This window comes from Lepisosteus oculatus, chromosome 10, assembly GCF_040954835.1.
Source record: "Lepisosteus oculatus isolate fLepOcu1 chromosome 10, fLepOcu1.hap2, whole genome shotgun sequence".
NCBI lineage: Eukaryota > Metazoa > Chordata > Actinopteri > Semionotiformes > Lepisosteidae > Lepisosteus > Lepisosteus oculatus.
The window spans coordinates 22946350-22959184 of NC_090705.1; the positions used below are offsets into that span (position 1 = coordinate 22946350).

Below are 12835 nucleotides of genomic sequence, written 5' to 3' on the forward strand. Positions count from 1 at the left end.
TTTGCCCTTATTGATTCACTTCCTAGGAAGAGTCTGCCAATCAATGAAAGAGAGTGCACAGACGATCAGGTTAAAACAGAACTAAAACAAACACAGACACCCCCATAGAAAAAGTCATGTTTTAGTCACAAGCTTCACAGTGGTTAAGGGACACAGGGAAGGGAACTGATAATTAAAACAGTCTCTGACCTCGAGGTGTGCATTTTAGGTGGATAAAATGCAGCCGTTCCAATAACTGTGCACGCTTGCTCATAGTCAGAATGCCATTGATCTAACAAACAAAAGATGGATTGCAAAAATAAATATATAAAGAAAGACTTAGTCAAATTAGTCAAATAATTGTATGGGAAAAAAACGAATGAATTACAAAATAAGGCGGGAAATTATGCAGACGCAAGCACGCAAACAGACACCTGCAATTGTTTGCTAAGCTGATACACTGTCACACTGTGCGGTGCACGTCCAATGATTAGACGCAAGCGCAGATTGGGTTAAGACCCTGATTTCTAAAATTGTACATATAATTTTTTTTTCTTTAAAAAAGGCAAAATATTGCTGCTGCGGCCTATGGAACAGCCGCACCCTGCGCCGAGGCGCTCGGGTCAAATGCCCTGAAGCGATTCGGTGAACGTGTGACACGGCACCCCGTCGTGACCAGTCAGGCACACTTGACATTTTCAAAATCGTCTGTCACACTTCCTCCCTCTCCCCCTTTTTAAAATGGTCATTTGTGAAATCACCGAACTGCGTGCCTGCTACATTCTTTGTTGGAATGGAATTTATCATCAATATTATCCCTCCTGTTTTAAAAGTTGTACTGGCTATTGTGCACTAATTCAATTAAAAAATATATACCTTTATTTCGTCTTCATCTCTTTTAAAGATGGGGTTTATTGAAATAAAAGCCCCACCCCACTCCACTCCCTAAACAATACACACTCGGAAGTCATTAAATATATGCTTTCCAAATCTAATTTTTTTAAATATTTTTCTAAAAACATGTCGGTTGTATGATTAAAGTGGCTTGTTCATTAGTATTTATTTTAACCTCAATAATACGTCTTGAATTTCGCTCCACTTTGCCCTTGATTAGCATGACTGCTCCCCTATAGGTCAAAAATGTTCAATTTACACTGCTATAAAAATAACCGCTAGATTTCTAAATGCGATTATTATTAGGCTGTTCTAATGTTCACTCATGCTTCTCCAACAGTTACTTGCAAAAGTATTTAAATGTGCTCAAACTAAGACTTTGAGCATCACCGTTTGCAAGAAACAAGCCCTGACATCAAACAGCACGCCGAGTACAGCCTTCACAAGGAGACTTACCTGGTCGAAATTTTGCTTGCTGAATTGTGGTTGTTTTTCTCGGCGGAGGAGTGACGAGCCGGTGGGGAGAGGCTGGCTCAGCGGACTCTTCTCCGGGTGTTGAACTGTCCGTTGGCCGGGTCTCGGAGCCGGGGCTCGGCTGGGGGCGCTCTTCCGAACCGGGGTCTGGAAATGAGCAGTCGAAGCCAACCATATACATAAGCAAGAAAAGGCTGACTAAATCGTAAGCTGATAACTGGTCGAAAAAGTCGATAACAACCAAAATACAGGTTAACTGGACTATTGACAAATAATTGTAAATGCGTTTATAAAAAAAACTGAAGGCTATTGCACATATTAAAAAAAACTTTAAAGGCTCGTTTTTTTTCTTAAGAGGACATTTCAAAATATCAAAATACACAAATGCAACTGGTATATTCTTTATATATACAACATGCGAAAAAAAAAACAGTTCTCAGGCTCAACAATAGAATTATTCCAGAGCAATTTTGTTTTTATTTTGGGTCGGATTTCTTTCTTGTATTTGAAAACCTTTCCTTCCCCACCGATTTTAATAATTACTCAAATCGTAAAAGCGTCGTGAAATTTCAAACAATTTCTAATCATGAAGTTCAATATGTTGCGGAGAATTAACAAAAATAAACATAAACATGTGAACGAAACACTAGTTATATTTTGGCAATTCGGGGTCACTGAAAATACAAACGATAACATGTGAAGTTTAGCTTATTGCCTTGAGTTATGCGGTTGACACAAACACAATTTAGGTTGTGTGGAAACATAAAAATAAAGAGTCTCTAAAAAAAAAAGTCCTACACGATCGAGTCATAGTCTGTGGGACACAGAACACATATGTGACCAGACTCTCACAATTGTCAGCAAGAAATGATGTTTAAGAAACGAACGAATGGACACACAAACCAACATTTAACTGGTGGTAAAAATCAAAATAATCTCTACAACTATGTATCGTATCTCCAATAAAGACAGTAAAGCGTTATCTCCAAGAAACGTTACACATATCAAACTATGCCTGCCAAAGTACCAAAAAGTTTTGAGTGGCAAAATTAGCAGAACTTGAAATGGAAACAAATAAATGGATAATCGTTTTGTAAAGGAAGGAAATAAGTATACAAACGTAAAGACCTATTTTATTGTAAATGTAAGTATTTTAAAGTAGTCTTATTCCTTGTTGACTATTAGACAACGCACAAAATAAACTTTTAACATCAGTACTGAAAATGTTCACCTGCGTTTTTGTCAAAATCCAACTGAGTCCTGCGAACACAGTAAAATATTTTCATACCTATTTTACAGAGTCTAGCGCCCCCTCTCCGCCAAAGACAAGTTTTCGAACCAATCTCCGAATCCTCACCTCAACAACGGCGAACGTGAATTTGTACAGACCTTGTAAATATTCAACCACTGTAATCATCACTGACAGATATGATGACAACGGACATTTGTGTGGTGTCTCTATTATTTTTGCCTTTCAGATAGTGACGGATTTCTATGAGATTTGTACGGGTTTCTAAATAATAGCAGATTTCTGAATACAAATAAGTGCTATACAACATTTTAAGCTGGAAAAAATGTTTTTTTTTCCAAACAAAATGCAAATTGACGTACTGAGAATTTATTTTTTCCAGTACAAAGAAAATGACCAGATAAAACTCTCATCCCCCCTCCAGCGAAAACAATCTGAGTTTATTACGATGAAATCTGGATATGTCTCAATCAGGAACTGTATCTGGAGCTTTCCTTTCACTTTTTCTTTTACGGCCGGGACTTAAAGCTGCCTAAAACCACATTGCGCTCACTTTCTCTCGAAAACACGCACCATGTTAGCCACGGGAGTTATCTATTAGTCAGAACCACCTAACGCATCCCACAGCACTCTCTGTCTTTTTGCAAGTTGAAACTGGGATTTTATTTTTGCGAAATCCCATACAACTCGCATTAAAAAAAAAAAAGATATGCCTCCGCTCGTTGTGATGATTGTAACAGAGAAAAGTTTGGTCGTTTTCGCCAGCAGCGCCTAAGCTTTCGACTGCGAGACGCTCCCACGCGCGCGCCTGTAGCCGGCGCGCCGAGCTGGAGAGCAGAGCTCGAGCGGCCGCTGCTCTGCCGCGGCTGGTGACTCGGTGGGTCTGGTTACCTAGAGAACCGCGAGTGATCTTTTAAACACGCACCTTGTGAGAGGCAGGAGCCCCCCAACTTCAATAACCCAGACAGCCAGAGCCTCGCTGGCAAGCAAATGAAGACAAAAAAAAAAAGATAAAGAAAGAAAGAAGGAAAAAAAAAACTTCAAGTACAGTAAATTAGCTGAGGGAACCTGTCAAAGACCCTTTTATCCGAGCCTTGGCTGCTCGGCAGAATTGAAGGCGTTGATAATAAAGTCAGAATGAAATATGAAAATTAAACTTGTTCTCTTCTATGATGTATTTGATTTACTCTAACCCTTGTTGGGGGGAAAAAAATATAGAGCGCGTAAACACACATTTTGTGAGTGTGTGTGCGGTTTCACTAGCCTGTGTGAAATAATGCCCGTGATGCTGTTCAACAGCTAGCAATCGCGCCTTTTCAAAGTGGAGCTACAGCTAAAGGTTAAAGGCTATTTTTCTATTTTATTATCAAATATTGGATCGACCAAAGAGGCATTCATTGCGTTACACAACCTCCTGCCTCAATCCATGTAAAGTCTACCTTTTCACAAGTCTTGATGTTAGGACTAACTAACCTATCTAACCTTTGATGTTAGGACACTTGTCAAAATACTTTTGCGTCAATTCTACCTTTTAACGGGAGACAGAAGTGACTTTTATTGAGACTTTTTTTTCTGATTGTTTATCAGGTGAAATGTAAAATCGAGTTTATGCGAAAGCGATGCTGGATAATTTTGAAGGTCATTTATTTTAAAAGACGCTTTCTGTCTTGGGAACAATCGCACGTAGTAACCGAGAAAACTACTGAAAGTATTACTGCTCGTCATCACAACTTTTGAACAACAGCGAGACCTACTATTAAAGATGCTTTAGCAGAAACGCGGAACATTGCATGAAACCTGCTGTTCGCTACACCGTATGGGCTGCGAATAGCGAAGAAAGAGCGAGACCCTGTGAACACCGTAGAAAAGTTTCCATCACTGACATCTAGTACAGCACAGATATTCTTATGTTTTTCACAGGTTATTACACCATATAAATTAAATAAAAGTACTTTGATATAGCTTGGACATTACAAGCGCATTTGATCCTGTTACGTCTGTGAGTAATTTCTAAACCCTTTATGAAGTAGTTCATTAGCTGCTTCGCACTATAAACCAAACGTTGCGAAGCTATCCTTTATTATAAGTAATAAATTACGCTTGATTAACATCACGCTTTCACACCCGGCGCACACGTGTAAAAGTTAAAAAGTGTCTGCTGTCTGGACCTTGCGATTTTACTTCGCGCGAACTACCGGTATCAGCAAATCCAGCCACCCGGCGCTTTTGCAGGGATTTACACACACGTTCTAAGCAACAAAAAAAAAAAAAAAACACCCCAAACTGCTACTAAAAGAAAGCAAAAAAAAAAGAGAAGAAGGCGTCTTCGGAATAGCTATTTGTTGCGTGTGTCAACTTTGCCGATAAGACAGAAGGGAAGAGCAGACTTGGTTCACGGAGCGTCTCCTACTCTCGCGAATCTGTTTCGCCGCCCAGGCTGAGCGGCATCCCATTTCCATGACAACCAGAAAGAATACCTTTCTTCTCGCCGAGTTCGCTTCCACTCGCCGCTACATCTCGAGCTTCCCCAGCCTCCTCATTCTGTTCCCCCTGTCCTAAGATTTCTCATACAGCATATGCAACAGGTCGCTGAGCTATCCCCACGCACGAGAAAGTTTCAAAACCGAGACCGACGCTACATTTGTCAGGAAAATTATAGAATGAAATATTAAAAAAATTAAAACAACAGCTCTGTTCGTTTCGTTCCCCCATAGCATACCCATCTAAACTTTTATGAAGTCCATAAGAACACACATTCATACATACTTGCTTGCTGTAGCGGTTCCGTCTTTACATGTGATATTAACCTCCTTAAAGTGTCCTGTAGATTTCCAGCATTGTAAGAAATAATGAAGTAGTAGTTGAAGTAAGAGTTGTTGTAGCAGTAGCGGCTGTGACAGCAAAGTTTTTATTTTCTCTTTAGAAACTGTAAAGGGTAATTACTCCTTTTGCATTGAAATGAGCAGTGGGTCCGTGCGCTCCGGTTTCCCCCGTGTCCGTGTTGCTAATGCTGATGATGCGCTGTGATGAAGTTGCAATGTGTCTTTGTTTATGTGGAGAGCTGAGAGAGAGAAAGTCTAATAGCTCATTTATGTGTGTCTGCCTTCTACATAGAGCGGCTGGTATGCGAGACGTCAATGTGACGTCATTGGAAAGGTGACGTCACTACTGTAGCTCCCCTGTCTCAACCCAGAATCTCTGTGTTACAGTAGCCCTCTCTCTCTCTGGCTGTGCCAGAAAAGACAGGGAAGGGCCTGCATTGGTCTGCCGTTTGAAGGACCAAATCTGTGTCTAAAAGCAAAGGGAGGAGTAATTCAACGCTTTCTTTCTCAGCGCGTTCTGTACTAAGCACCAGCATGAAAGTGATGCGCAGATATTATTGCTGTCATTATCGTTCCCCCTGCTCGTTAGCCTCCATCAGCTGTGGAAACGGCAGGAGAAAATGAAAGAAAAAAGAATCTAGCAAAGCATTAAGTTTTTCTTGTTTTTTTTTTCCCCTACTGTTTTATAAAATAACGTCTTAAAGTAATTTGATAAGTACTTGTATTTGAGGTGTTTGAAGGCAATCATTTTAATCTGCAGTGAACAACCCTCGTCTAAACAGAACCAAAATTCTTGCGTACCAAATTTACACTTTTCAGGTGTAATTTCACTGGCAAATAGAAATTGTAAACTGAGGGATGGTCACCCGATTTTCAAAGAATATTAATTGACTAGAGAAAAGGAATTTAAGCAGATTGTTCAGCCTAGACTGTAGAGTAAAAATTCCCTATTTTTTCTGAATGTTATTTTAAACTGCAAGTCTATCAAGAGACAGGGGCTGCGCTTTGATGATTCTATTTTTCCGCCTATTTACGACTTTTTATCGTGAAGGTTTGTGAAGAAATCGAATTGTAGTAAAACAAATATTGGAATCTAGAAATAACAGCTCCGTTCATTATAATTATTGATAATAATTGTACTTAGCGTCGTTGCTCTCAAGACATCTGACACTGTCAAACGTTAGTGTAAACAATATTATTTTATTTAAAAAACATCTTGGGGGCAGTGTTCTCACATTTGGTTAAAACATACGTTTATTAAGAATCGTACATCAATTTGTTTTTGTACCGTCTTTATACAGTATATGTATACCTATGTGGAACTGAATGTACATATCATTATATATAGATTCTACCCCTTTTTATGTGTGTATACCAGCTCCCCAGAGGCACCGCTGCGCTTTGAGGAATACGAAGCCACAGTTCCTATTATTCCTATAATTCATATTAGCTCCTATTATAATTATTTCAAGGATCTGCGTTTCTAAGGGAAGGCGTCCAACCGCTCGTGTTTGGAATATTTACATGGTTGATTTACCCTAGTACAGCTGTGATTTTATCTCTTACATCAGAATATGATCTAGAGCTTAGAACAAAAGCCTTACGTGGTGGAAACTCAGCAATCACCAAGATCAGAATATCCCTTCGAAAACGAAGTGTACCAATACTGTATTTGGGACCAGGTTACCTGAGCTTTACTTTTGCGCGGTGCAGTAAAAATGTTTCATTATTGTGTCCAGTAGTGAAACACCACTGCTCCCCGATATTCTCAATAGCTTGTCTTGTAGCTCTCTGAAAGAAGACCCAAACCAAGCCCTGTGAAGGTCACTATGACCTTTGCTTCTTTTGCCGCGCAAACTCCAGTTCTTGTCGGCTTTAAACAGTCAGCAGCTTTTACAGGTTTTTATGAAGTGTTGGGCTGTGTTTGCTAGCTGTCCAACTTGAGCGGACAGAAAGATGAGACAGTGCTACGGAGGTCACCTTGGGCCCTATTCAAGCGAGCCTTTTCCGACACATTTACCTGGGCTTTTTAGAAAAGGAAAGGAAATTCCCAATAAACGATAACTTATCACATTATCCATAAAACTTTATCTCTGTATACAATGTCACGATCCGCCCCGTTTGTTTGGAATCGTAATAACCTTGTTTCATATCGCGCCGTTCATGTTCAATGGTTATGTAGGCTCTAGTTTGTAGGAGCCGTTAGTAAAGGAGCTTTCTGGGAAATGACCGGGTCAAGATATGTGACTTCGGGGGACAACCGGGCTGCGTTTTGAATAGTCTAGTAGTCTGAAAGGGACTGGGGCTGAACTAGCCCGCACAGACAGGTGTCAGTAGGAGAGAGGAAATGTACTCGCCCCAGATCGCCTGCAGTGGGCAGTAAAACGGTCATTGTCCATAGCGTGTAATACCATTTTGCCCCCGCGAACATTTTAGGGTGTTGTCAGAAGAAGCACGTTACAAAAGACATCTTTCGTTTCGACAAAGAGCAAACAAATAGGGTTGCTATATGATGGGGCAGACATCTATGCACACAGTGAAATCTAAACACCTGATTTAACCTGCTGAGTACCGATTCTGTCCACCTATGACATGCATCACATGCACTGTACATGATCCAGTTAACCATAGTTAAGAAACAACTCGCCTCATAAGTCCTCCCCCCTTCAACTTGTAAAAAACGTTGTTTCGAGGGCTTTATTCATTGCTGTGTACACTTCAAGGGTGTCTCAGCCATACATCTTCTTCAAGTAAACAGCTAGAACTATAAAACAAACACTGCTTTGGGTTCTTAAGCTAGAAATAGCAAATTCCTGCCCTCACCCAGGACACAGGATCCAGCTGTTGAACCAGTAAAACAAATAAGCTATTAAACAAAAGAAATTGATTTCTGAACTATGCCATTTAAATTGAGATCGAGATGTGTGTGTCATATGCGCTGCGGAAAAGCAAAAATGGCTTATGAAAAGTCACAATACGCCTTAAAATTGAAAATAGTTTTATAATTAACAGATTATACAGCGCTGAGATGCGCGTTTCAAGGTGCAGAACATGTTACAACCCTGCCGGAAAAAATACACCCCAGCAGCGACGTTAAACAGAATAATAAATGAGGTTGCTTAAATCCGGGTCAGAGTCAGCCAATCACAGAGCGCGTGGTTTCCTGGCCGTGCACACCCTCTGACCAATAAGGTGCCACCGAAGGCGGGGCGAAGGCTTGACGCACTGAGGCGCGTGATTGACGCAAGCTCTGTTACTAAAATTAGCGACGGGCCGATCCGGCGGTGTGAGATAGCAGAGATCCCATTCATTGTGCCGGGGCGGGTCCGTTTATTTTAGAAATTTGATTGTGATCCAGCCAAGCCAAATATAGTCGTAGACAGGTATTTTTAGCGACAGCGTGTCCTTTCATTTGAACTAGTTACATCTCTTTACTACAATTAATGCACGCCGATTCTGTGGTGTTTTGTTTTTTGCCAATTGCTTCTTTCTTATACTCCCGTGTTTTGTGCCATACGTTTATTTTTTTTAGATGCACAAACGGTAATAACAATGAGCAGGGTGAGCTGTGACTATCGGAAGCGGTAGATGTGCTACTGGAGGCTCGATCTCCGTTAGTATCACTTGTCTTTGCTGTTTTCGCCCAGAACTAGGGGCCGAAAATCGGTTACTTTTAACGAGGTGGTTGCGTGGGTGAGCCAGACTACAGAAGAACGTCTCAGGTAAATAAGCATCGACATTGTGTTGTTGCAGAAAACAAACGGCATGCTTTTTATATAAAAATGGATTGCTCGGTGGTTCTGTGTAGTTTTTTATGACAAATCTCTTGGCGTGAATGAACTGAAGTCGGAGGACTTTTCAACATCGCATTAAAAGAAAATAATCAAAAACGGATCTATTTTACTCTTCATCTATTTTACTACGCATTCTTGCTAATCTGCCCTATTATTAGGCCCATATAATCCTGTTTACATTAAGACTGTGCTGATGTATTATCAGTAGCACGGAGGGAACCCTCTATAGTTGTGTAAGTTTGAGATTCCTTCCCTAGCCGAGAGACGGCCTGGCAAGAGGAAATATTAAATGAATGCGTAGCTCGCAAACATCTGAAATATTTCTGCGTATGAGTAATGGCAAAGCCCCGGTGATCCCCGTCCTTAACAGGAGAACAAGTCGACGTAACTGGCTTCGTTTGAATCAAACTCGAATTTGCTCAACGCAGATGCCTTACAGGACAGTCATTTCCATGCGTAAGTGAGGCAAATTGCGTATTTAATCATTATTATTGCAGGTTTCTGGGCTGACAAGTCTTGTTTTTTCACAGGGTAGACCTTAAGACGTCGGGGGAATTCCCTTAGCGAGAGGCACTCAGTCTTAACTAAGTTTACTTAGAAAGCAGCCCCTCATCACCCATGCCGAAAATTCCTATTTTTAAAGTAGTGTGGGTTTTTTTTCACTCCGGTTTGTTCAGGCCTATTTCCTCCCAAATGATTAACCCCCTAGGGTACACCAAGATGCACAGCCCAAACTGATTAACTGCTGAAGCAGGAACCCTTCTGTTAAATCGGCTTCTGCTTGCTTGTAGTTTACCCAGTAAGATGTGTTAGGATGTGTAAGTAACCTGCTCGGATGGCCATTTCAGATCAAATTTGAGTGCAGTTGACCTCCAATGCAGTTAAACTAAATCGGTTTTCAGGCAACATTCTGGGAACCCACACACCTACTGGGGATCGTTCTAACCATGCTGTTTACTTTATTGAGCTCTTAATTGAACCAACAAGCTGCTTGATTGTTTTTTTTTCCTAATCAGATGTTGAAATTTTATGTAACTTTCAAAACGCAGTAGTTTAAAGACCGCTTTTAACATGTTTAGGAACTGGGCACAGTTAAAGAGTATTAATTTGCCTTGTGATTGGGTCAAGTTATGGTTCGATAATGTAGCTGAGAGCTTGGTCAGAACACAAAAAGATTGAGTTAAACACTTTGAATCTGACACTTCTGTGAGCTCTGTAAAACTGAATCCAAGACGTTTTCCACTTAATCTGAAGTATTATCAGCAGCATTGCACTGAAAAGTCTGAGGATTCTGGTGGAAAATCTGCGCTTTGAACTGTGATTCACTGTTACATTGTGTTCCTGAACTTTTCAAGAAATATGTCATTAGTGCGTTCTTCCTTTCTCTTTGTAGTCTCTGGCATCACCTCCCAGAAGCACGGAAAAGAACTGTGTTCATCCGGTTTTTTAAACAAGGAAAGGAGAAGATGATTAACAGAAGGAACCATCCCTTAGAAATGTGTAATTCCTGTACTGACCACATGTGAACTTTGGTCATTTACCCCGGACCATAATGCACCTTTCTGCTGTGTTGTGACTACACAGGGCGCAGTGTGAAGCACCATTTTTCATTGTGTTTGAATGAGCGGTTTATCCAAATACTGCAGGCTGTGATCCCCCCGGGCACATGCCCACTCACACACATGGTTTTACAGCGTAGAAAAGCTCGATTCCCCTAATAGGGAGTGGTATGGCTGATTAAAATAACCACAGTGGAGTGTTAAGTTCTGCTCTTTCCAAGAACTGTCGAATGGGAACAGGATCTGATGGAGGTGACTTCTCTTTCTCTGTTGATAGAGCAATAAAAGGTTCTTCCTTACTCACGCCTTGACATTTGTGTTCCATTTCTTGTGCTATTTTGTGCCAATAAGTGATTTCGGGTCGTTTATCTCCACCCTACAGGTAAACCGTGTCAAAACTACATGAAACAAAATAGCTGTAGCCGACTTGAGCTGCATATTTTTTATTTCTTGGAATGTACTGTTGTTGATGGTAGCAGCCTCCTCCACCGAGGTTGAACTTAGGCACTCCTAGGGAATCCCAAGGCATTGAATACCACCCTTATTCCAAGGATATAATTCCCAGATTATTCATGCAAACCCAGGGATTTCCCAAGAGGTGTGAAACAGTGTAGTGCACCACTAGCTTTGATCTCGGAGCGGTACTACTGGACCAGGATAGTAACACTGATGTTTGATGAACATCCTATAACCTCACTGTGGAACTTGACCTGGTTCTTTGTCTGATCCATTTTCCATGTGGTTGCTACTGGGCTGCATGAAAACTGCTCTGTAAGTGTGGTTGAAGCCCTGGGCATTGGCTATTGGCTATTCATTACACTGTACTGGATTCAGTAACTTGTCATTTCATATCTTATTGTGTCAGTGTGATACAGAGCTCACTGACAACATGCATGCCAATATGCTGAGTTAATCTGAAATTTCAATGATGGAACAAAGGGGAACTGGAAAGAAAGTTGGATGAAGAGGGAAAGTAAAGTTTGCAGAATTGCGTGTTATGCATTTTTGAAAATGTGGTGCCAACATACAGAAAACATGATCATCACCACAAATGCTACACAGGGGAGCAGTGGTTAGGGTTCTGGGCTTGTCAGTGGGAGGGTGTGGGTTCAAATCCCAGGTGAGATATTGCTGTTGTGCTCTTGAGCACAGTACATCACCCAAATTGTTGCAGTCAAATATTTAGCTATATAAATAAGAGCAGATGTATGTTGCTGAGGATGAAAGTAGCCAAATGTGTAAGTACTGATTTTACGTAAGGGGCACTGCAGAACTGTTTTAAGAACCATTATCTGTCATTATGTCAGTATCATTTATATATATTTCAGAGAATGCTTTTCTAAAAGAAAATGTAATGGTTTGCTGAATCAATCTGGGGAGCCATATTAATGAGTTTATTTTTTTAATGCACCTACCATTTGAATCGGTGCAGTAGTTTAAACTTTTGAAATTAGACTGGCTCACCCAACTGGTCTGGCGCTCGGATAGAAGGTTAAAGAAAACTGACAATCGCTCAGTCTTCAAGAGGACCAATTTGATTTTAAATAAAAGAATCATCTGGGGGCCAATTACTTCTGAAGCCATAGAATGGAAAATGAACGTTCTCTGCGTCATTGTCATGGCTGAGGTTTTTTCAAATTAATTTCCAGAAAGAAAGAGTAAAAACACATATGGAGCACCTGCTCTTACATGCACCACAATTCGGCAATACTGTAACTTACATCGCAACTTCATTGTAAGAGTAAACGTGAGCCACCAGGCCTTTGTACAGTGGCTATCAAAAGCATTTACCCCCCTTGGACTTGTTTACATTTTTTTGTGTTATAATATGGATTCATAACGTACTGTATTGGCAGAAACTGGCAGTTTTCGCAATTGGTTGACAGAAAACAATTTATAATGTCAATGTGAAAACAAAATTGTACAGATGCTTCTAAATTAATTATAAATATAAAACAGAAAATAACTGATAGCATAAGTATTCACACCCTATTCACACCTCAACATTTTGTAGAGGCACATTTTGACAGAAATTGCAACCATAGGTTTTGGAGAAGTTTCTAC

At 40.5% G+C, this 12835-nt stretch overlaps 1 protein-coding gene and 1 long non-coding RNA gene across 3 annotated transcripts in view; one reads left to right on the plus strand and one right to left on the minus strand.

The window, feature by feature from the left end:
• nr4a3 (nuclear receptor subfamily 4, group A, member 3) overlaps positions 1 to 1412 on the minus strand; it is a 38595-nt gene extending 37183 nt beyond the window's left edge. Inside the window, exons 1-2 of one of the 2 annotated variants that reach the window (XM_015357313.2) lie at positions 1330 to 1412; positions 190 to 271 (exon numbers count right to left, since the gene is read on the minus strand). In XM_015357313.2, coding sequence (XP_015212799.2) covers positions 190 to 253 — 64 coding nt within the window. In that variant the 5' untranslated portion in view covers positions 254 to 271; positions 1330 to 1412. The remainder of the gene's footprint in view (positions 1 to 189; positions 272 to 1329) is intronic. The other variant, XM_006635708.3, reaches the window with a different exon arrangement.
• Positions 1413 to 8667: 7255 nt separating this feature from the next.
• Positions 8668 to 11074, plus strand: LOC107078595 (uncharacterized). The gene is made up of 2 exons (XR_001479550.2): positions 8668 to 9140; positions 10606 to 11074. It is a non-coding gene; the product is annotated as an uncharacterized lncRNA (long non-coding RNA).
• The last annotated feature ends 1761 nt before the right edge of the window (positions 11075 to 12835 follow it).